At 49.6% G+C, this 24579-nt stretch overlaps 1 protein-coding gene across 1 annotated transcript in view; it reads left to right on the top strand.

Annotated features, from left to right (window-relative positions):
* The window catches only part of PHACTR3 (phosphatase and actin regulator 3), a gene marked incomplete at both ends in the record, with an annotated part of 177418 nt that extends 153074 nt beyond the window's left edge, over nucleotides 1-24344 (top strand). Inside the window, 4 exons of the mRNA XM_080924871.1 lie at nucleotides 18544-18599; nucleotides 21881-21942; nucleotides 23129-23269; nucleotides 24264-24344. Coding sequence (XP_080780997.1) covers nucleotides 18544-18599; nucleotides 21881-21942; nucleotides 23129-23269; nucleotides 24264-24344 — 340 coding nt within the window. The remainder of the gene's footprint in view (nucleotides 1-18543; nucleotides 18600-21880; nucleotides 21943-23128; nucleotides 23270-24263) is intronic.
* Between the last annotated feature and the right edge of the window lie 235 nt (nucleotides 24345-24579).

The raw sequence follows: 24579 nt of genomic DNA on the forward strand, positions 1-24579 counted from the left end.
CACAAGCAGGAACTAATTGTCTGATACTACTGTGGATCCCCCGAGACCATGGATGAAGGACGATGTCAGGTTTACTAAAGGTGTGTGTGGATGATACACCCCCAATAGCTACAAACCTAAACATTATATAAGAGCAAAGGGAGCCTCCTGCCCAGTTTACAAGACACTTACATAATAGATCCTTAAATGTAAATGGAGTCGTGCTGGGTGAACGCATGAATTATAATAGTAGATTAAACAACAGTGCACAGCCTGACCAGACCATTTACCTTCCCAGCTCACCACAGAGCTGCCTGGCTATCTGTCAGCGGTGCCAAGAACCAGGACAGTTTGTGTTGATGCCTGTGAACTCACCTGCACCCCGGAAACTAAGAACAGACGGGAGGTGGTCTCAGCCATTCATCTTTAGTTTCCTGGGAACATAAAGGGATGTTGGTGGCAGAGTCAGCAACTTGGAGCCAGCCCCATGGGCTGTGGCCACTTTACCATTCACAGGGCTGGCCAGTAGTTTCTCTGAACCTTCTGGGTTCTTGGCTTGTACTGAGATCACCAAGTTGTCAGTGGCAGTGGCTTCTGTTGGGAGGAATCTCAAAGCAAGCTCATGAGGTTGACACTCTTAGCACTGAGCTGAGCTGGGGCACTGGGTGTGGATGGGAGTGTGGACCCAGGCTTGAAGAGAGGAGTCCTCACGTTAAGTTGGTCCCGGTGTCCTCTGGGTCCCCTCTTCACTGGTGTGTGGATACCATCCATACCTATTCCTGTGTTGCATCCTTGCAATGACATGAGTATCACACATGCATAGAATGTGCAGCCCAGCCACACACAGCTTCTCATTTGACCTCTGCAAGGTTCCTTCTGCAGTTCAAGGTCCCATGCGGATATGACATTACTGGGAAGTGGCCTCACATCCCACAGTTGTCCTTATGCTCTGGAGAAGCAGGACACAGTGTAACAGCTGGGCTTGGTGCTTCCACCTCAGCGCACATGAAGACCTGGGGACAGAACACACTGGAGACATCCTCCCCCAGGTGTTTGTGACATGAAGCACTGTCTGTACTAGGCCAAGCGGGGAATGATCTACATCCTGACAGGGTCTTGCTGATGCTTTGTCGCTGAACCTGTGTGCACAGCAATCCCGTTAGAGGCTGGCACGGTGTCAATGGCCTTTAGCTCTCACATGGCCCTGTGTGGGGAGCACTTCTCACTCTCTGTAGAGGAAGAACAGAACAGAGGCCATGTTCATAGCATCTCAGACCTCTGATCCCAGTGCCCGGTCCCTAACCACCACGCAGCCATTGATGCTGTGGTCTCAGATACTCTGCATATGTCTGTGTTCAGGTGGCTGATGATGTTCTGTGTCTAAAACTCCTAGTCTGATACAGGCTGCACCAACGAGGTTGGTAGGTAGCATCACATCCTTGCTCACTAGTTACTCTACCAGTGTCTGTACGTCTGGGACTCTGCTCTCGAAGTGGCATGGGGGAGGCATCACACACGTGTTCTTAATAATGTTTCGACACCCTGCAACCCTGTTTTGGCTCTCGCTGACGTATCAGTGCAAGTCGCAGGTAACAGTCTTGCAGTGGGACCTCTATGCTGACCCAAACAGCACTGCTCTCCTTCAGGAGGTTGGTACATGTCGCTCTACATTGCTTCCAGTAACAGAGAAGGCGCAGGTACAGGAGAGTGGACCCAGGTTGCCCAACAGTTTCAAACTCCCTGGCATTTGATGTGCGTCATGGTGTAGACCCAACTACGGAATGTCCAAGTTCATGCAGCATGCAGCTGAGGGGTGCTGGGGGTTGTATGAGTAGATATGCTCCCACAAGTACCCATAAGTCACTGCGTGCAACAAGATGGATGGATCATCTGCCTGTGGAAGACCCCGGGGATAAAGACCAGCCCCCAAAAGAGTTGCAGTGGGCATCAGGGACGGGTGTGGTGCTCAAGCTGGTTTTTAACCAACAGGAAGGGATATGGTCAAGTGAGGGACTGGTGGCAGGAAGATAAAGCTGGAGCCGTTCAGGGGACATGGAAGCCTGAGCTCGCCCTGCTCAAGTGTCACTGCTGAGAGGGTTCCACGTGTGACAGCTCAACATCACCAGAGAGGCCGTCCTTTGACTCTCTCCACACCCCAGTTGACATGACCCCACTCTGTCTCTCTCCATGACCTTGTCCCAGCTCCCTGTAACATTCTCAGTCTGGCCGTGCTAGTTGGCTTCTGCCCACCTTGTGTACTGGTGAGGATTTGGTATTCTAAGTAGGTACTTAAAAATGGCACACCATTGTGAAGAAAGGTCTGAGAAGCGAGTTACCCAAAGGGTCCCAACAGTCTCTGCTACTGAAAGGAGGAGTGTGTGTGTGTGTGTGTGTGTGTGTGTGTGTGTGTGTGTGTATGTGTGTGTGTGTCCGTCCGTCTCAGTGTCTCTGTCTCTCCACCTCTGTCTCTGTCCCTCTGTCTTTTTCTCCTTCTCCTTCCATCCTCAGCAATTGTTACTGCTGGCGTGTGCTGCTTAGGAGGGGCCTTGTGGATATTTTAAGTTTCAGAAGCTTCCTGAGACTTAGGAACCTCCCTCTGGGAGGGAGAAGAAGTTCAGTTCAGAAGTCAGAGCTGCAACAGTGAGAACTCAGAAGGTTGGGAACAGTGCTGAGAAGATCTCCCAGCCCGGGGCCATACAATGACCTATGCCAGAGAAGGATGCAGGGAAAAAGAGGGAGGCTTGGGAAAGGTTACATAAGGAACAGGAACACTTAGGTGTGTGTCAGGGCTCTGGCATTGGCTGTACCTTGCTTGGGGAGCTCTGTCCAATAAAATGAAGCCACACAGGCAGCTGAGCCAGGCATCAGGGTACCCCAGGCCAGCTTGACATTTTGTTAGACTTTTCATTTCCTCACAGGGTTGGTCTGACTCCCAGCATCTTCACTGTGGTCTAACATCATTACTTTGCTGGTAGACAGCAAGTGGTAGCTCTTTATGCTTCTGCAAGAACCAGAACCAGCTTCAGGATGATCAGGCTACTAACCTTGTCTGTCTCTTGGAAACTGTGGCATGCAGCTTCCTTTTCAAATAAAACCCCAGGACATGTGCGTGTCTTTGTCCTAGAAACCTGCAAGGTCCTATGGGCCCCTTCCTGAGAGAAGAGAGAGTTTGTGTTTGCCACATGAGGAGCCACGTGCTTCTGTTTGGATAAAACAAGGCATGGTGGGTGGCTGAGATGTCCTTCTGGATTGGAAGTGGGGTTAGGGACTGAACTCAGGGTCAGGGGCCTGCGGGCTCACAAGATTCATGTCCAAGGGCTCCTTAGGATCCTTGTGACTGCTCAGACTTTAGCAAGAAAGGCCTACTATCCCCAGCATGGACCTCAGCGTTCAAGGCACTCCTTGGAGGGTGCACATGACTTCCTGGCATGTGGAAGTCCATCCAGGCACTCGGACTTTGGATTTGCCAGTAGGACTGGGGCAGCGGAGGAACTTTCAAACACGTGGATGAGTGGATGAATACAGAGCTCCTGTTCCCCAAGTAGCTCTTGGCCGAGCAGCTCGGGGGTTGAGCATCATCAGCAGGAAGAAGACACTCTGGTCAGACAGAAGGAGTGCTCTGAGCGGTCCACAGTGCCCCAAAGCTGCAGGCAACACCTTCAATGTCAGAGCCATATGTTTGAGAGTCGGCTGGGGCATCACATCCTGAGAGGAAGCATGTTTCCTGTGCCTCGGGGAACTTCACCTCTCATGAGCCCCACGTGGCCAGTATACTCGGTCTGTACTGAGGATATTATGTGTACTGTGGCCTTTGGTTTCCATGTGACAGGCCTCCTCATCCTGGCTGTACTCAAGAAGCTGAAAATAATTGCTTATAGCCAGTCAGCCGCTGGGTACTGACAAGTTGAACTCGGTCCTTATGGAGTCCTTTGCCCCTGTCTCTGTGCAGCACCCAGCCCTGGTCCACCCCTGTTCTCTGACTAATAAGATTTCCATGCAGTTTTCCTCTAGCTTATAAGATTCCCACGTGTGAAGTGAATCCTGCTGAAAGAAGAGCCTTGCTCAGTGCCTAATGCTCAGAGCCTGGAGAAACAGGCTTCCTGTTAAGCTCTGCCTGATGGATGAGTGTTGTCTTAGTCAGGGTTTCTACTTCTGCACAAACATCACAACCAATAATCAAGTTGGGGAGGAAAGAGTTTATTCAGCTTACACTTCCACATTGCTGTTCATCACCAAAGGAAGTCAGGACTGGAACTCAAGTAAGTCAGGAAGCAGGAGCTGATGCAGAGGCCATGGAGGGATGTTGCTTACTGGCTTGCTTCCTCTGGCTTGCTCAGCCTGCTTTCTTATAGAACCCAGGTCTACCAGCCCAGGGATGGCTCCACCCACAATGGGCTGGGCCCTCCCGCCTTGATCACTAGTTGAGAAAATGCTTTACAGCTGGATCTCATGGAGGCATTTCCTCAGCTGAGGCTCCTTTCTCTGTGATAACTCCAGCTTGTGTCGAGTTGACACAAAACCAGCCAGTACAGGTGCATAGCCTGGGAACTGTGATCAGCAGATGAGTTGGGTATTTGTGAGGTTACCTGGTTGGGAAAATGGTTGAGAGGATAGGTGGGTGGTGGGTCACAGGCAGAAGGGTAGATGGAGAGACCATTGCCCAAATCTGCAGATGGGTGATGTTATTAGGTGGCTGTATATTTAGAGTGATGAACAGACATTTGAGTGAATGGATAAACAGATGGAAGAAAGGATGGATTGACAAACAGATGGACAGACAAGCAGGATGGACAGAAATAGATGGTCAAGTGATTTTTGCACTTTTATGGGTAGCTAGAGGGATGGAATATGGGGGTTGTACCAGGAAGAATGGACAAGGATGAGTTCAACAGGATGTGCATTGAGTGAGCAGCTTCCTCTGTGTGGCAAGTTTTCAGGTACATTGAGGCACAATGGTCTGTTTCCTGATTGATATGCGACTGTAGTGTTCAGAAGCTTGTCTTGGATTCGAAGGCCTTAGGTTTTAGTGCATATGGAGAGTTTCAGAGGTGGGTTCTGTTGTGGGAGGTGCAACCAGGTGGGAAAGGATACACTTTCTGTTCCAGTAAAGTAGTCTCAGAGCTTCACCTAGAACTGAGCCTCGAGCCTCCGATGGGATGGTTCTTTCTCATTTCTCTAATAGGGATATTGAGCCAACAGATATAACCATAACTAAAAGACTTTTCCCCTCTAGGTGCATGCATGCATGTGTGTATGTGTGTGTGCGAGTGCTGTAAGCTACTTCATGTGAGTGCTGGAAATTGAACTCAGGTCTTCTGCAAGGTCAGTAAGTAAACCCTCCTAACTGCTGACCCAGCTCTCGACCGTAGAAGAAAAAATATCAAAATAGGGTTTGCTATTACTGAACTTTGGGAGTTCCTTATCTAAACTGGGAAAAAATATAAGGAATACCCTTCATTTAAATCCTGTTGAGACTATGTCTGAATTTTCAAAAACAGTGTGTATGTGCCATGGCACATATCATCCACTGGTATTCACTAATATGATCTGGTGTGTGTGTGTGTGTGTGTGTGTGTGTGTGTGTGTGTGCGTGTGTGTGTGTGTGTGTGTGTGTGAGAGAGAGAGAGAGAGAGAGGAGAGAGGAGAGAGAGAGAGAGAGAGAGAGAGAGAGAGAGAGAGAGAGAGAGAGAGAGAGTTTATTTGCTTCTAATGGTATAGACACACACACACACACACACACACACACACACTCAAGTCATAGATTTGTTCATACTCACACAGCCACACTCTCTGTTTTTACCCTCCTTCCTGGTTCCTTCCTCTGTTTCTGAGGCCTTCTTTTTTTTTTTTTTTAATAAGATGAAGTCTCATTTAGCCCAAGCTAGCCCCAAATATACCGAGGATGACCTTGAACTTCTGATCCTCATGTTTGCACCTTTTGAGAGCTGGGATGGCAGGTGTGAGCCACCATGCCCAGCGTATGTTTGTTTTGAGCAGTGTGATCCTGTCTATGGGGGTGAGTGTCTACTCGGCAAACGCTGGAGGCTGGCTCAGTCAGTGTGTGGCCTGACCTGCTCCCCACTGACAGCCCTCACTGTCTTCCCCGATGGGGGAGGGTGCAGTGGGACTCTTTCCCTCGGATCCCACTCTCCTTTGCTGGGAGTCTCAGTGAGGTGCTGGAGAGTAGAGCTCAGACAAAACAGGTTGATCAGGAACAACTTTCCACAGCAGCACCCACTTGCCTCCCTGTAGGGTGGGTCAGGCTGTGGGCAGGACTCAGGGAGATCCCTGGGGAGGAAAACAAACAAGCTGGAAAGGAACAGACTTCGAGGCTGTCACTTGAGCAGCCTCCTTGAGATGTAATCCCTGTGTTATCTTAATTCAGATTGAATTGCCTCATAGCCAAGGTCAGGTACCATCTTATCCGGATCACTGTGTGTCTGCTGTGTCTGGGATGCTTGTGTCTGGCCCCTCGGTCATCCTGAGAGTATATCCACTGCTGTAGAGAGCAGTCTGTGGCTCACTAGCTGGATTCCAATCTCCAGAGCAGCACCTAAGCCACATGGATACTTAGTCACTGGGGGGTTGTTATTGGAGTCATCACGCCTACTGCTATCTTTGTCAAACCTTTACCACCACCATGAGCATTTCCAGTGGCCATTGCCTTCATCTTAGTCTCTGTTCTCACGTTATCATTATCCACATCTTCTCCAATATCTTCCTTATCAACATCTTTACCACATCCTTTCTCTTCCTCATCACCCTCATCCTCAGCCTGCTTACTCCTGAAGTGTTCATGGAGGAGAACGCCTTCTGACAATGCCGGCTGTGGATCTTCTTGTTTCTCGGGGTCCTGCCTGTGGGGGGACAGAGCTCATAAGTGAAGCTAGGTCAGGAAGCATGTGCTCACCCCCGCCTGGAGGAAAGGGGTTCTCAGAATTGCTGGGGCTGAGTAGAGACATTGCAGATGCTGTTCTAGCCAGGGACACTCCTGTACAGTAGTGTGCTTAGGAAGCTGGTGTCAAGCATTGATCACTCTTGGAGGGCCCTGATCAGTACCACTCTTTTTGTTGTTGTTAAGTGCAGGAGGGAAGTCTGGCTGACCTTTGATCCCAGCAAATGGCTAGCATGGTTACCATGGCTTCCTGCAGATCAGCAGTGTCCAACAAAGTGAGCTCAGGTCGTCCCCCCTTGGTCCCACCATACCCCCTGCCCTACGTATGCTCCCAGCTGTACTCGTGGAAAGGAGACTGCCCAAGTACAGTCAACATTAGAACTGACCTAAGACGAAAAGCTAGGTAGGAAGCTAGAGTTTTCTCCTGTGGGTTCTCTAATTCTGTCTTGGCAGTAGGTGGGAGGGGCCAAGGAAGAAGGAAAGACGGACAGATAGACGAGTGATTGGGAAACAGCATATCTTTTAGGGAGATGCTGCCTCTCCACAACATGGTTCTATAGCTAAGGTACAGCCCTGTGGGTTAGAGATAGTCACTTGGGGTTTTATAATCCTCACCATGTTCTTCATGTGCTGCAAGGGATGTGGGCATCTAGGAGAAGCTGGGGAGGGAGGAGATGAGGCAACTGGAGCAGTGGTACCTCCTCTCCTTTGAAACTTCCCTTCCCCATTACTACAGTTCAGTTCAGCCACAGAGACTTCCCGAGCACCTTGGTGTGACCCTCTGTTGCTGCACATGGCTGCAAATCAGAGCCCCCTGCTCAGCTCCAAGCCCTGGACTTTTATCACAAGGTTCTTAGGACATGAAATCACGCATGCCCTGCCTGTGCACCAGATGCTGCGTCCAGCCACGCACCCAGAAGTGCTTTGGTTCCCGATATGGTAGGTGGGAGCTTCTGGTGGGAACAGCCTTGATGCATCTGCCACAGGGCATGAGAGAACAGAAACCCGCACAGATTCCCCAGGCACTCACAACACCCCACCCTCAGGTCCAGCCCCACATTTACCCCACAGCAGCGCTGGAAGCTTTCTGCTCTGGCTCTGGAATGTTTCATTTGACTCTCATAGACATGTTCCTTTACTACCCGCAGCAAGCCAAGCAGTCAGTGTACAGAAAGCTTAATTAAATTACCTAATTCCAGCAATAAGCCCGGCTGGTACCACAGGGCTGGGAACAGCAGCCGCCACCTGTGGATGGCGAGGAGAGCTCTGTAGGGTCATTGTAGGCAGGGTTGGTATGCAGGTCTGGACCTGAAAGAACAGACCCCGAGCAAAGCCTGGCCTCTCAGGCAAGGCTGCAGCTGTGTGCAAAGGTGGGCTCCCTCCTGCTTCAGGAGCCTGCCTGCCTGAGGCCTTTGCCTCTTGTGTCTGGCCCACTGGGGGTTCTACACTAAGCTCAGAGTCTGCTTTCCACTGAGGTAGCTGGTGTGGGTTAGATAGCAGCTACTGGACCCTGCCACTCGATTCTTTGGGTATTTGGTTGGGCAACTGGGGGTGGCCATCTTGTCAGGCTGAGATCTTTGACTTGTTCGGCTCCGACCATCAAGGAGACAGGATGGGCAGGTTGTTCAAGGGCAAGAGAGGACTCCACGGTTAATTCCTGGAGGCGCCAGCATTGAGGCAGAGGTTGAGCCGAGCCTAGGTTTCTTTGTGAGTGTGTGGGTAGGGTGGGGTGTGGGTGTGTCCACACATATGCACATATTAAAGCCAGAGGCCAACCTTAAGTGTCACCCTCGGGGATGTCATCTGTTCACGTCCTTTAGGTCTCTGATTGGGCTGGGGTTTACCAACTAGGTTAGACCGGCCAGCAAGCCCCAGGGATCGTTTATTCTGCTTCCCAGCAGAGACCTGGATAGTAAATAGATCAGCACATGCGGGTTCTGGGGATGTGAACTCAGGCCCTTGTGATTGTATTCAGGTGCCTCAGGCTGACCCACCTGCCCAGCCCTGACAGGTTACTGCGCCTGGCCTGAGCCTGCTATGGGTGTTTGCTTTCCTGCTGTTCTGTTTATTCCAGTCTGTCTGTCAAGCCTTCCACACCATAGTGCCAATATAGAGGCTTCAGCTTTTTACACACCACATTCTCAGTATAGTGTGTGTGTGTATGTGTGTATATAGTATACATGTATGTGTGTATAGCATGTGCATACATGTGTGTGATATTATTCAAGAAACTTGAAAAACATGTTCTTGGATTTGGGCCTGGTAGTGAGAACAGTTGTGTATATAACTTTTGTTGGCTTCTTTGAGACAGAATCCACTATGTGGCTTTGGATGGCTTTGAACTCTCAGTGCTTCTGTCTCAGTCCTCCAAGTTCTAGGGTGATAGGTGAGCAGCACCTTGCCTGGCCACATTTGTTATTTTTTACAGTGGAGGATTGTGACCGCAGAAGAACATACCTACAGGGCCCATGTTACCATCTAACCAGTGATGATTCAACGTCCCCATCTCTACCCTGGGTGAGGGGGCCATCTACGCTTTCAGCAGGGCTGACAGAAGGTCTCATCCCCACTCTTGGCAGCTGTGGCTGGGGTACCCTGTCCCCATTCTTGGCAGTCTTGTCATCCCCGGCTTGCTGTTCTCTGCCTCTCCGCAATGCCATGATGGCTCCGTGTGACCAGGGCCACTCCCTGGGCTCTGCAGGTGCCTCTGAGGACTTAACAGTTTGTACTGTCTGTGTCTCTCACGCCTGAGACCATGCACAAGGGCAGGGTCTGGTCACTCCTCCCTAGACACAAGCTAGCTCTGTAGCAGGGGGTAGGATTAACAGTAAGGGACAGAGTCCCTGCCCCTGGGAATGGCTCACATGTGGATGCAGCCAGATCTGCATTTCTCTTCATCTTACCCACAAGATGCTGCCTGCTGGTGGCCATTGTGTGTTTTTGGAAGTAGTCAGGGCTGCTCTGCTTCCTTGTTCTGAGCCTTGCAAAGGTTCGCAATCACAGTTTCCTGGACAAAGGGAATGGCATGCCCAGAAGTCCTGAGGTGTGGGAGCAAGGCTGCTGAACATTGCCCCCAAACTCACATGCCTCCCGGTGAGATGCTGTTTGGGGTGCAGCTTTGGATGATAATTAGGGTCTCCTTGGGATCAGTGGTTGCATTAGTGTTGTTGCTGTGACAAACAAAGTACCCAACAGAAGCACCTTAAGGAAGGAATGACTTGCTTTGGCTCACAGAGTAGAGGTACAGCCCTCCACGGCTGGGACGTCACCGTTGCTGGGAAACCCGTGGTGGCAGGAGTGAGAGGCAGCTGGTCACACAGTCAGGAAGCAGAGAGATGAACAGCTGTGGTCAGCTCACCTTCTCATTTCTGTCGGGTGAAGAGCCACGGTCCATGGGATGGTGCTACCCGCATTCAGGGCATGCCTTCCCATCTCAAAGTGTCTGGAAACATCCTCCCAGACACACCCAGCAGTGTGTCTCTTGGGTGATTCCAAATCCAGTCACGCTCACAATGAAGACAAACCATCCCAGCTTCCTATCAAAGAGGCCCGGGGAGACTGCTCTTCTCACCACGTGTGAGCAGAGTGAATGTGCTTTCTCCCCCACGTGCTGGTTCCTAAGCTTAGACTGTCCAGGAATGTGAGACATGCATTTCTGCTGTGTACCAGCCACTCTGGTTGTGGTTTATTGTTATTGTAGATGTAGTAATCCAGCAAGTCAGCCAGACCAGGAGGAGGAGCCAGCAGAGGGCTGTGAGAGGTGGGAGGTGGTGGGAAGGGCGGACAGGCAGAGCTGGAGCACAGCTTCAGAGAAGGCTTTCCGCCAGCCAGCTGCATGTCCACCTGCCCTCCTTCCCTGTCATGGAGTGGGTGACCCTGACCTGAGCTCCTGTGGGACCAGTGTTGGTTCTTCCTGGCTAGACTCTGCCTTGTGTGTGACCAGAGAGCCAAGTGGGGTGGCAGGGATTCAACCATGTATGGGCTGCCCTTTGCCCTCTGCCCTTTAGCCTTGGCCTCACAGAAGACATAGTTGGTACCTGGCTCCGTGTAACCCTCCACACTGTGCTGTCAACACTCCTCACTGTAGATGCAGGGTGGCACCAATTGGACAGAGATGCATGGCAGCCCTGGTGGCCCAGCCAGCCTTGGGGCCTCTGGGAATTCTGGGATAGGATCATGGAAGGTCAGTGGTGGGTGCCCCTCCAGTGATTCTGTCCTGACCCCGGGAAGTGTCCTGGAGCTTCAGGGCCAGCTTCACTCTGAGCAGTGAAGACTTGCCCCCAGAGCCCCATGCACACTTGACATTGAATGTCCCCCGATGCTCCTAGGAGTGTGGGCTGAGGCACATGGGCAGACATGATGCACCTTGTTGAAATGATGTGCAGACCACTTCCTGGAAGGCAAAGACTCTGGAACCAGAGGGAAGAAAGAGTTGTTCTGTCCAGAGCCTTACCAGGAATCTCCCCCGTGTTTCCAGAAGCATGTGCTCCAGGATGTGATGGCATCCCTCAGGGCCTGGTGCATCAGCTGGTCTCATCCCATGTCTGGTAGGGGTGCAGCTCTCGCCCTGTCTCCTAATGAGGTCGTGTCTGAGCTCCCGCATGACATGTGTGGATTCTATGGAAACCTAATTTCCCCTTTTCCCCCTCACATTCTGAATATGACAGAACATTGACTGTGCATATGTGTGTGCATTGTCTGAGTGTGTGCGTGTACAAGTGTGTGTGGGTATTTGTGGAGGGCAGAGGTCCGCACTGTCTTCCTCAGTCTCTCTCCATTCTTATTTTTGGGACAGGGTTTTACACTGAAGTCAGAGTTCACTGGCTCGGCTTGGCTTGGCTGGCCGGCCAGCAGCTCTTCCAGCCTTCACCAGTGGTGGGATCACAGGGAGCTGTGAGCTGTTTATTTACATAGGTGCTGAAGATCAGACCTTGGGTCCTCCTGTTTACCCACTGAGCGAGCTCTCCAGCCCCTGACGTGCTTTAGGGTAAGCTTGGAGGTTGGTTGGAGGCAGTAATCGCTATGCAAGGGGACGCAGGTCTAGGAGGGCTGCGAGTTGGGCATCCCATCCCCATCTGAAGCTGTTGCCATGACACCGGCAAAAGGCACAGAGCAGGAACAGGAAGTGATGCAGGAACTGCCCAGCCTTGCTGAGGACGTCTGGATGGAGTTCGTCTTGGGGTTTCATGAATGGCAGCTTACGATGGGGCTAGAAGGGAAAGGGACTCTGGCTGGCTGTCACTATGCTCAAGTGGGAGCCTGGTGGCATGGATCTGGTGGGTCCTAGGCAAGCACACAGATGTGAGACTCCTGTGGTACTGGGAGTGACTACAACTAGAAACAGATTGCTGCCCTGTGGAAGCCAATTCTAAGATGGGCATTAGACACCGAATATGCCAGAGATAGGAGAAGAAACTGGCTTCGGACATGGGAACTGAGACACTGGGTTCATATTCACCCCGTGTCCAGAAAGCTGTGTGTGTGTGTGTGTGTGTGTGTGTGTGTGTGTGTGTGTATGTGCGCACATACATCATACATGTATGTTAGCAGATGGAATCTCCCTGGATGAGCCTTTGGTGAGTAAGACATGCACTGGTCAGAGGAATGTGATCCCAGTGTGGATACACACTTTCTAAGTCTGGAGCTGGCTGGGACCTCTGTGGGGTGCTCAGTGCTGGTCTCCCCGTGGCTGCTTGCTCTTGTCATGTGGGGAGAAGACCACTTTCCTCTCGACCTTTATTCTCCAGGTGTCCTATCATCCAGGGGTCTGTGACTCAGGGTCTAAGCCCTGTCATCTACCTGTTTTGAAGACAGCGGGCAGCAGTGAGAAGAACTTCCCACTCTCCTGGTTCTATATCTGAATAGTGGAGTTTGGCACACCCTCGCTGGGAAATCCCAGTTTCGTAGTGACTCAGGGCTGGCTGTGGGGCAGGATTGCCTCCCAAAATAGCCGCAGGCTCTGTGGGTGCAGCACTGTCTGCTCTCCAGTGGCAGCCTGTCCCTAGGAGGCGTCTACCTCTTCAAGAAGAAATCCTCAATGTTGGTCCAATACTTAGTTAACCTGGTAGGAAACCCCGAGAGGCACTGACACCGGAAGCTCCTTCAATTGACGCTTGTGGGGTAATAACTCAGCATCCCTTCTTAAGCCAGACCCACTGTGCCTTGCTCTCAGGCTTCTCAGAACTTCCTGTGGACCTGCAGTAATCTCTCCAGGAGCACCAGGTAGCTAAGACCATGTGTTAAGGAGGATACAGAGACCGTGCGCTGCCTCATGCTTCTGTCTCAGCTGGTCCTGATGGGGATCCCAAGACATGGGTGTAGCATCTGCCCACTGTTCAGAACACTGCCCAAACATCAGAGGGAATAGGTACCTTATCAACATCACAGGGCTAGCATCAGCTTTCAAATACATTTACTCTTGTCCCTGCCTCAGACCAAGACTCTTCTCATACAGGAGGATGGGTCAGAGTCATGCTATGGAAGCTGCAAATTTATTTGAACAGAGAATACCGGAGAGCTTAGAGCTAAGGTGAAGGGGGGTGGCACTGCCCAGAGAGGGACACAGTATATTAGTTAGGATCACAGGGTAGATTTAGGCTTAGTGACCTGGGGAAGGTGTCCCAGGGGAACTGAGTGGGAATGAGGGGAAAGTAGAAGTGTGGCTGCAGCAGACAAAGACAGCAGGCACGCTTGTGCTGAGTGCTCTCTGCATGGAACCATGGAGCTCAGGGAAGGCTAGGGTTGGCCTGAGATGCTGTGTCTGGGGTGAGCACACAGTGGGTGGGCTAGGGTTGGCCTGAGATGCCATGCCTGGGGTGAGCACACAGTGGGCTAGGGTTGGCCTGAGATGCCATGCCTGGGGTGAGCACACAGTGGGTGGGTTAGGGTTGGCCTGAGATGCCGTGCCTGGGGTGAGCACACAGTGGGTGGGCTAGGGTTGGCCTGAGATGCCGTGCCTGGGGTGAGCACACAGTGGGTGGGCTAGGGTTGGCCTGAGATGCCGTGTCTGGGGTGAGCACACAGTGGGTAGGTTCGATGCTGCAGGGCCATCTCTGACACCTACTCTGTACACAGGCTCCTGTCATCCCTACATACATGGTGGAAAGGTGTTTACATGTAATGGCATGGGGTGTCTTATAGTAAGAAAAGCATGGAGAACTCTGCCCACAGAACTTGATCTTTTGTTTTTTAGATTGGTAATACGTGTGTTTTGGGGTGGTTTTCATGGGCAGACAACAGCTTTAGAGGGTGTAAAGTGTCGAGGTGTGTGTGTGTGTGTGAACATTCAGAATCATCTTTCCTGGTGATTTTGAATTACACATGCTATGTACAAATGCTGTTATCCACTGTTCTCATCCTGAGGGACAGGATACCAGTGTTTATGACTGTGGCTTTGTTCCAAGGTGGGCAATCACTCCAGTCTACACTCTAGTTCTGAGAGCTCAGATGTCTTTTGCATGTATGAGCAAAATCAGCTTATCTGTCTTCCTGTGTCTGCCTTATTAACTAAACACAATGATCTCTGCCTCCTTTTATGTTGCCAGGAACTACAGGATTTTGGTTTCTTTCCAGTGGAATAGCATTTAATTATGCATATATTTCTTTCGAATTTCCCCTTTAATATGCGGTTGTGTGCTCATGCATGTGCAGGTTAGAGGACAGTCTGAGATATCACACTCAGAAGTACACTCATCTCTTGAGACATTCGTCCTCTTTGCCTGGAGTTCACGAAGTATTCTAGGTGCTCACATGTCACCACCTCTCCAGGGCTGGGATGACAGGCAGGTGACCACACCTGTTCCCATGCTGTGCAGCAAACACGTCACTGACTGGACCATCTCTGCAGCCCACATCTTCTCTGTCCACATCACAGGATACCACAGGTGATTCTGCATCTCGGCTGTTATGGGCAGTGCTGTTCCCAGGGTCCTCCTCACAGGAGCTGTGCAGTGTCTGTCTAAAGGAGCATGTGCCGAGGGACCGGAAGTGACAGCTAGACTGTACTTCTTTGGTAGCTCCTGGCATTGACATACTCTGCCTCAACCTGCTTTCTCTCCCCAGTGCAGTTGAGACCAGTGTGGCTCACATCAAGACCTTCTTCTGGGACAACCTTGGTCTTGGCCTTGGGTCCCAGAATCCCACTGGGGAGGTCTGGGATAGCATTTCTCTCTGGCTTAGTCTGGGGGTTCACCTGACAAGTGGAACCTTTAAGCAGGGCCAGAGGCCCTCACAGGGCGGTCACATACACCGAGTCCTGAATAACTCAGTGACCACAGCCATTGTGTGCAAACAGGTTGGGGCCCTCACTTCCAGGCTGCTGAAGTGTATACAGAAATGGACCATTCTTTCTGGAGGCCTTTGCTAACTGGAGCCAGAACAATCTCTAGTCTAGGGCGGCTGGAGCAATGACTGAGCCGTTTGCCCCAGGCAGCGCAACTATCCCAGCTTATGCCCTGGAGGATCTCAGGGGCATTCTGGACATCCCTGACCCTGGGCAACTCGTCTATAAGAAGAGTGAGGACTCTCGGAGAAGTGCACAAAGCAGGCAAGCCTGCCCACTGTGTGGTCCTTGTGTTACTTAAAATGTGCATGAATGGTGTCATCCTGGGAACTTGGATAAGAAGGGGAAACATGACGTCCTCTCCCCACCCCTGGATATCTCTCGGTTTGTGTCCCTGGAGCGTCAAGCTATCTTGTACAGATCACTGGGCAGCCCCCCATTTGTGCTTTATCCACAATGTCAGGAGTCACCTCATGTTCCCAGCTCTAGGGAACTCACAGGGGCGTGGAAAGGTACCTTGGGAGAGGACAGTGGCTCTTGGCAGATGCACTGTGTGGTCCAAGGCTGAAGGTGAGCGGGAAGGCAGCAGCTGGACTACAGGTATCTATCTGAAAGTAAGCAGACAAGCCAGCGCCTGGGTGGTTGGCAGCTAGGGTGGGGCAGGCAGAGGCGAAGAACACCAGCGTGAACTCCACATGTGCCTTCTGCCCGGAAGGCATGGAAATGGCACTGGTTGGTGTGTCTGTGTCTGTGCGTATGTTAGAGGGAAGTGTGGTGGAGCAGGGTGTGGATCTGTGCTGGAGGAGAGAGGATGGAGAAGTGTCCGAGCACCTTAGGGAGGAGGGCATGTCTGATGGAGCAGGGCACATGGGAGGGAGGAAAGCATGTCTGAGGTCAAGGGTGGAAGTATCTGAGAGTATGTCTAAGGGAAGGGACCCAAGTGTCTGATGAAGTGGCCCTTCCTATGGGTCCAGGCCCACAGTGGGGCTACCAGCAGAGTGGTGACCCAAGCTCTACATGGTTGAGGACAATAGCCATTGTGCTGATGTCCACCCACAGCCGGTCTGTGTGGATCCTCAGTGGCCAGGGAAGAACTGAGTCTGGTTTCCAGAAGTTGGAGTGGTGAGCTGGGGTACTGACCCAGCCTAGCAGAAGCTTGCTAGACTTTCGCAGACTGGAACAAGGTGATACAGTCACCCCTTTACCTTCAGTGCTTACCTGGGCATCTCACCCACTGTATGTTACCTCTGTCTCTACACTCCAACCTATCGTCTTCCTCTGCCACCTTAAAGCCTCTGCCACAGCCATCCTGACCTTACAGCCCTTGGGTACGGGGATCCTTGAGGTGGTATGAATTCTTGAGAGATTTCTGGATCCCCAGCAAATGTTATGAAGTGCCATTTTACATTGACTCTGTCTCTACAACTCTTTGAAGATCCATTTAGTCCTCATTGTGTGTGAGAAGCAGGGCTGGAAGAGCCGAGTGCCCTGCCTACACATGCTCAGGCAGAAAATGACTCTGATCACCAGGGTTTGTCTTCCAAACCCCATCCGCTTCCGTCCCATCATATGGCCTATTGTACCATAACCTGCTTGACCAGTCCCTCCAAAGGACTGCTTCTTGAGCAGACTGGAACAGGAGAGCACCTTATACCATGTCGTCTCCCAGCCCTAGAACCATAGCTGGCTCCACACTTCCCACAAGAAAGTCTACTCACACAGCATGTCCTCCAAGACCTTGAGGACCTAACTCCAGCGGTCTCTTTCCTCCCTTAGGCTTCAAGCCCAGCAAATGAGCAGTTAGGAAAGATTCTATAAAGAATGCATATGGTTGTCCCATTGTCACCAGGGTCTCAGTGCACCTGCCCCTTCCCCGGGTTCTCCTGACTTGCTTGGCCCCTTATCCCTCCATTCATTTATTCTCTGTAAGGTCACTATAAAATGGCTGGTGATTTTTTTTTCTCGTTCATCTGCCTTTTCTTTTGGACAGTGAGCTCCCCCAAACCTCCCAGGCTCAGCAATGTGTTCACGGGGCTCGGGACAGTGGATGATGCATAGCCGGTAGGCCATGGTCATTTGAGAGGGTTTAGGACATAGCGGCAAGAAGAAGGGACCACATTTGATAGGTATTACCTAGGATAGATAGGGAAATGCATGACTCTGGTTGCTAGCCAGAGTTGTTAGGGTCCAGGTTCAAATCTCAGGGAACATTAGAAGTAGGGTAGAGGCCACCCCCACCCTGCAAGAGCTGGCAGACAAAGCTCTGAGGAGCCCAAAGCAAAGTTGTGCTCCAGTGCAGAGGGAAGTGAGGAGCAGACAACACGCCCCGGGCTTTGTGCTGGGACAGGGGTTATAAATAGACACATATTTCTGGAGACAGCATTTTTTTTCATGGGGGCAAAATGCTATAGTCCCTGGCTCTGAGTAGTCAGTGCCTCGGCCCCAATGCCTCTCTGTGGTGGCTAAGGATCCGGAAGTAGGAAGGCTTCTGGCTTCAACCCAAGGCCATTATTTTAGATAGAAATAATTGGAGCTTGGCATTGATTTTGTCTAATTATGCCTCCCTCTCCTGACAAGCTCTTTGTTTATGTTTTGTAGAGTTTTGATGGTTTATTTTTTGGGCTTCGTCCTCCAATTCCCTGAGCCAGAGACTATCTGAAAAGGAAATAGTAATTTGTCTTCACACAGCACACTGGCACACTCATCTGGGCTGCTGGAGGGAGAGGGGAGGAGGGAGGAGGGAGGAGAGAGGCGGGAGGCGCGTGCGTGGGCGGCTCCCTTCCCAGTTAGCTGGGAGATCCCCAACTGTCATTGGTGTTAGAGCTGTGTGCTCACTGACAGGAGGCCCGGCCCCTCAGCTGGCCCTAGACACTCCCCCTGGGTGGGGCAGGGGCAGAGGAGGCTCCTCTCAGCCTGGCTGGCAACTGGCTGTATTCTTGGGCTGGTTTCCTGGTCCTGAGGATGGAGAATGGAGCTGATGCCTGGAAGCAAGGATCTAGGGGCATGGCTGCAACCAGAAGCCTGAATCCCAGCAGCGCTGCTGTCTGCTTCTCCCAAAGCTAGTGGGCAGGAAGGAGATTTTCCTGAATGAATCTCTGCACTGTTCAAGCATGCATGTGGCTGGGTGAAGTGTGCACACACCAGAGCTGGTGATGATTTGGAGTGGAGCAAGGACTTCCTCAGCACTGGCTCCGTGGACTGGCTTTTCCTCCTACATTGAAGTCTGACTTGGTTTTGCCAGCCAGAGGCTCTGGTGGTCCACTCTTTTCTACGGAAGGTGATCTTCAACTTGAGGGGTGTATGCCAGACACCTCTCACTGAACAGACCTGGGCAGAACTTCCAGGCAGCCACTATGGTGCAAAACATAATCTTAGTGTTTTTCCGCAGAAGGCTGAGCCAGAGACCCGCCGTGGAGGAACTGGAGAGAAGAAATATTCTGAAACGTGAGTATTGGGCAATTCCTCTAGAGGTTTCCCTCTCGTGTGCTAGGGCTGCTGCAGGAATCTGAGCCCTCACAGCCCAGCCCAGCTCTGCAGGCTGAACACTCTGGGTTCCTTTAATCTGAGCAGCTAAGATATTCTGAAAGAAAAGCCTTAGAGTGGCTATATTCAGAAGGCTCCTTCTAAAATGAAATAAAAATAGCTCTCTTCTCAGCATAGTTAAAGACACCTTTATCTTCAGATTTGTTAGATGGACCTGTTGACCTAAGGGAAATAAATAATTAACTCTGTGCATGTTGGGTGCCAAGCAGAGCTTCTAGGGAGTTTGCAGTGGGAGTCCAGTGGACATTAGAAATTGTAGACCCAGTCAGGAATTTCTGGGTGTACCCCTCGCTTGTCCCACCTAGGTAGGAGAGAGAAACAGCTAGCTCACTGGAGCAGTGAAACTTCTGTGGCTCAGAACTCTGGGTTACAGCACCCTCTCTCTGTACCTCTGGCCTTCTTTCCCCAGTTAGGTATGTAACTAGTGTACTGAGCTCAGGTGTCCAGCAATATTGTCCACTGTATGGAAGTTTCATGGTCTTGGGTGATGGAAGGTAGCCAATCCTCAGGTGAACCCTGAGTAGTGCCTGTCTACTACTTTAAAAGTATTTCCCACAAAATGTGTTTGCAGTCTTTGTCCTATAGTGTGGCTCTTAAGCTTTTCTCTAGCCGTATGTTGTATACTCTATTTGCCTGAGTGTTCTTTGTGTGTGATCATCATTTTCAAAGTTGTAACAGCACCAAGACTGACCTGGTTCTGATAGAGAGGCTGGAGAGTCTTGATCTGAACATGAGACTCAACCTCTTCCTCTCCTGTCCTAGCCTCAATACTGCCCTTAGCCTTGAAGATGCCTACCCCCTCTTGTGTAGACTATTGCGGGAAATCCTAAGATTGAGAATTCGTTCTTAAAGAAAATGGCAGGATTTTTTTTTTTTTTTTATAGTTGAGCTGACATTTGAAGGCCACTGTACTATACATGCATTAGAGTCTTGGTACTTAAACTGAGAATAAGCTTGGAAGTGAACAGAGACAGAAGGAACACACACACACACACACACACACACACACACACGCGCGCGCGCACATACACACACACAAATCTCTTTCCTTTAAACTTATGTGGTGTTACTGTTCTGTTCTCTTGCATACACTGTGGCTGATGTCTCACTAGACCATGTCAGCAGGAGTCAAGCCATTTTAGTTAGCAAGTGCTAATTTAGATATTAAAATATAAAAGCTACTCGATTTAAATTCAAACTTCCATCATTGATAGTATTCAAAACTATGGTCTATGCTTCAACAAATATGTTCCAGATTTAGGATGTACTCCAGGTGTGCTATTGGCACAGGAAAGCCCCATGCCCAGACTAACCTGGTCCCGCTCTTCCCCTCCATGGTGGTGCTTTTCCTTTCATGTGAGCGACCAGGTTCTCCCACTCGTACTTCTAATTGTGTTACTATCTAAACAGTGGAGTCTTAAAAATAGAGTGCCTGGTGAGTATGAGTAGAGCCAGCCAGTAGCTGGAACCGGCTGCACTAACCTTTAGTGTCTGAGGAAAGTGGATTTTCCTTGTGATGGCCATGGCAACGCATCAAAAACACAGTGCCTTTGCTGGCAAGCCAGATTTATCCTTAGCTCAGAAGCCTTGTTAGTTGTTCTGAGTGGGAGGCTCTGAGAAGCCCGTTGCTTGACTTGTGTGGTTCTGTTTTCTTCTGAGGTGAGGATATGACCACCACATATGGAATAGCACAAAGCAGCTTAACACGTGTTGTTGCGCTGGTGACTGGATTCTGTGTTTGCTCTCCTTCAAGAGGAGACTTAGGAAATGTCAGTGCATCTGACACACGCTCAAAATTCTGTGTATTTTTGGCCTAACTGAATGAATATGATGACTAGGTTCAGTCTGTGTGTGTTCCTTAATGTTTGCCACAAATCTGAGAGTCGTGCTTTCATCCCCATTTTACTACTGAAGCAACTAAGACCCTGAGGTAATGTGACATTTTTAACACATGAACATTGGCCCTCCTGTACTGGCTGCCAAGCTCTTAGTCACCACATCAGAAGCAATCATGCCTTCCTAGACACCCATGGTGGATGTACACGGAGCTATCCAGGGTGCTGGAATAACTTCCCCAAACTGTTTTTATGTCTTGGTCATAATGGCATTTTCACAATAAAAGGAGTTGGGGAGGGAAATCCTGATTTTTTTTTTCTCAGTCTTTTCACAAGAGGACCACACATGGGATTTGTTCAGGACCTTTGTAAGAAATCAGGACTACTTTGATGCCATAGCTTTAGCCTTTCAGGGCTGGCCTGATGACATGTTCAGGGTTTCCTGGTTGTTCCACTACCTTGTCACCATAGCTTACAAAATGCATTTTCTATTACCACATATGTCTGAAGAACCAAGCATTCAATGTGATTGTTTTCCTCTAACATTCTCTAGTCTGATAGCCTTTAAAATAAGGCTATTGAAAAGCATACTCACATGTATTAAACACCCACACACCCAGCTCCCCCCAAACACTAGTGTTTGAAACACACAGTTTAAATAAAATACACAGAATGTAAAATTATATTAGGTGTAGGTTACAGGGTTTTCCTTCCCAAAACATGGCTGTGCTACTGTTCTGTGTGCTGGTGGGTGAGACCTCTTTCTTAGGCAGGAGTTCTGTTAAGGCTGGGGACCTGAGGCTTTATTTAGCACCTGGAATGCCAGAAATAGCACTGCATTCCTTTTTCTCTCTGCATCCGCGGGCCAGGCTTACGTTACAACAGTTACGTTACATTATGCTGGCCTTCCTTTAGCTGGCAAGTATAGTACAACCACCACCTAAGAGGCAAGAGCTCATATCTGATATTATGCTGCCCATAATTAGGAAGAATTGCAGTTTGTGTTTTGTCAAACGGAAAGCAAGAAGACAAGCCATGGTGACAGTGCGGCTCAGAGCTGAACACCTGCTGAGTGTGTTCCACAGGTGGTATGGACACCGGTACACGGCTGTCCTCAGAAGCAGGTGGTAGCAGGAACACACTTCTCCTGCAGAGCGCACAGGAGAACCCGCCTGATAAGGATGGTCATGTGACAGCTCAGGCCAGCATGTCCTGGGCAGCTTTGGGGAATTGCAAACACAGGAACTGAAAATGTCAGAAGGTGCCACCTGTGGAGTGGCCCTAGGAAAGCTAGGACTTGCTTCTGTAACAAGAAATGCTTACCTGGCTTCTACTTCTCTTTCACAGAAAGGAATGACCAGACGGAGCAGGAAGAAAGGAGAGAGATCAAGCAAAGACTAACAAGAAAGGTACTGTCCTAGTTCGCTTTCTGTTGCTGTGTTAAACACAATGACCAGAAGAAACGTAGGCAGGGAAGAGTTTATTTGCTTGTACTTCTGAGTCCTAGGACATCAGTGAAGGAAACTGAGTCAGGAACTAATGCAGAGACCATGAAGAAATGCTGTTTTATGTCTTGCTCAGATTTTTTTTTTTTTTAAACAACCCAGGGTGAGTTGCCCAGGGGTGGCACCACCCATCCATCATTACGAAAATGTTCACACAGACATACTCACAGGCCAATCAGATGGAGGAAACTCCTCAGTTGGCATTCCCTCTTCTCAGATGACTCTAACTCATGTCAAATGGACAGAACTAATCTATACAGGATTATAATGAAAGCATTTTATTTTGAAAATAGATGTGGAACAGAGAAAGCATCTGCAGCAATTTGGAAGGGTAGTGTAAAGCATACTGTGACTTTGTGTGCCTTTCCAGACAACATGGGGTCAGTTGCTCCAAGAATGTCCTTTGCACATATCCCAGTGTGTAACTGAACCAAGGTAGTGAGGCCTTAATAGCAATGCGTGGAGAAGGCAGTGAAACCCAAGTAGCACTTACAGTCCCTCCCCAGAAGACAACTGAAGGTTTTGTAATACCTTTCAGACAAAAAAAAATATATATATACCTTTCAGGCTTGCAATTCTTAGTTGCCTTCAATGTATCTTGTCCCTTGATTACCAATGACAAGTTGCTATTGTTTGCCTCTGTGGAATAGAGTGTGACCATTGCACCCATGTATGACCCAGGTTAGATTTACAGTGGCTAGTCTAGGAAGCAACTCCAGGAACCTAAGTCTACCTTTCCTCCTGATTACTTCCATTGTCTGGCTGACCCTCAACAAAGGCTCATGCTTTGTTGAGCATAGAGCTAATACAACAGTCTCCACCTCACCACGAGAGTAGAGGTTAGCACAACAGACTGCTGACCACATGTAATTTAGTCAGTGATTCCATCAACCATGCCTTGACCACGTGTTCTGTCAGCACAGGTGGGTGTTGGAAGAAAGAGATGCTGTATTATTTGATGCATTCTGAAATGACATTTGAGTATATTCATGATAATTCACAAGTGTAGCTGTTCATAGATTACTATACACTTCTTACTATAAGAAAACAGCTGTGGCATATATCTAACTGTAATCAGCTTTTATTTTAGCTCAATCAGAGACCCACTGTTGACGAGTTGAGAGACAGGAAGATTCTGATCCGCTTCAGTGACTATGTGGAGGTAGCGAGAGCACAGGACTATGACAGGAGGGCAGACAAGCCCTGGACACGACTGTCAGCAGCAGACAAGGTAAGCTGCTTCCGTGCTGGCTGGGGTATCACATCTCGGGGCCAAGCGGGGCTCTCTTAGGCAATCTGAACCACTAGGTAAGTTACACCCTACACTGTTGATTTCATGAAGCTGATTTAGGATGAAGTTGATCCAGGGACAGTTCTGTTCTAAAAGACATTTATTTGGCAGTATCATAAGACATTTGGGGTCGTCAGTGCAAATGACATCTGTCATCTTAGTGGGTGACATCACAGAGCACATGAGGATGATCCTAAGGAATGCCAATTTCCAAGTGCCATGGGTGTGTGAACTGCAAAACTTGGTACAGATGTATAAAGGAAATCAAATGACCCAAGCATATGGGGCAAGTGACTATCTGTGGTCAAATCCTATCATCTAGGAGGACATAGCCTGGGAAGTGTGAAGGAGGCTTTCAGCATATTTCTTCTTGGAAGAGAAAAGTTACACAGACGCTTAGTAATTTGTTCTTACCATAACTGTGAATGTTTCTAAGCACATGCATCAAACTGGAGAAATTGTGTCATAGTGGAGTTGGACATGTTTAGATGATCAAAGGGAAAGAATCTCTTTAGCAGCTAGTGTTATCTGAATATAAAAGGTTTTCCATGTTTCCAATATATATTCTTGTCTCTCGGACTTTGAAGGGCTCATATGAGAGACAGGCATTATAGAATGTTTAGAGAAGCTAAAAGAGGGCAAGGCTAGAGGTCCTAAAACAGATGTGCACTCTGCTCCTGCTATAGCACAAAACTGAACTATATGCCCGAAAGTTCCACTGACATGGGTTTTCTGACAGCACAGCAGAATCAAAGCACTGGTCCCCGAGTCTGTGCTAGGTTCACAGGCTGGTACACACAGGATCATTGGCCTCACTACAACACAGAAAAGTGGTTCCTTTCTGATTTCTGGCAACAGTGTCAGCACATATGAATGGGTAACAACGTGTAAAGGTGATAATTTGACCTGAAAACCTATCCTTTTTAAATCCCAGGCAGCAATTCGTAAAGAATTAAATGAGTATAAAAGCAATGAAATGGAGGTGCATGCATCCAGCAAGCACTTGACAAGGTGAGCTTCCTGCTGCATGAACTGTTTAAAAGAAGCTTTATGTGGGGCATCTCTTCAGAAAAACGATATTAAGCGGGGATTGGCGGTGAACGGGGGTACATGTGGTAGTATGTAGCTGTCATGTTTAAGAAGATTGGTCTCAACTCAAATTTTTCTTAGGCACTTAATTGCAATATTTAAAAAAGATACAGCATTTACCACTACATCTAGATTGCTGTGAAACTACTCTCCATTGTCCC

The sequence above is a fragment of the Micromys minutus genome, assembly GCF_963924665.1.
Source record: "Micromys minutus genome assembly, chromosome: 11".
Classification (NCBI taxonomy): Eukaryota; Metazoa; Chordata; class Mammalia; order Rodentia; family Muridae; genus Micromys; species Micromys minutus.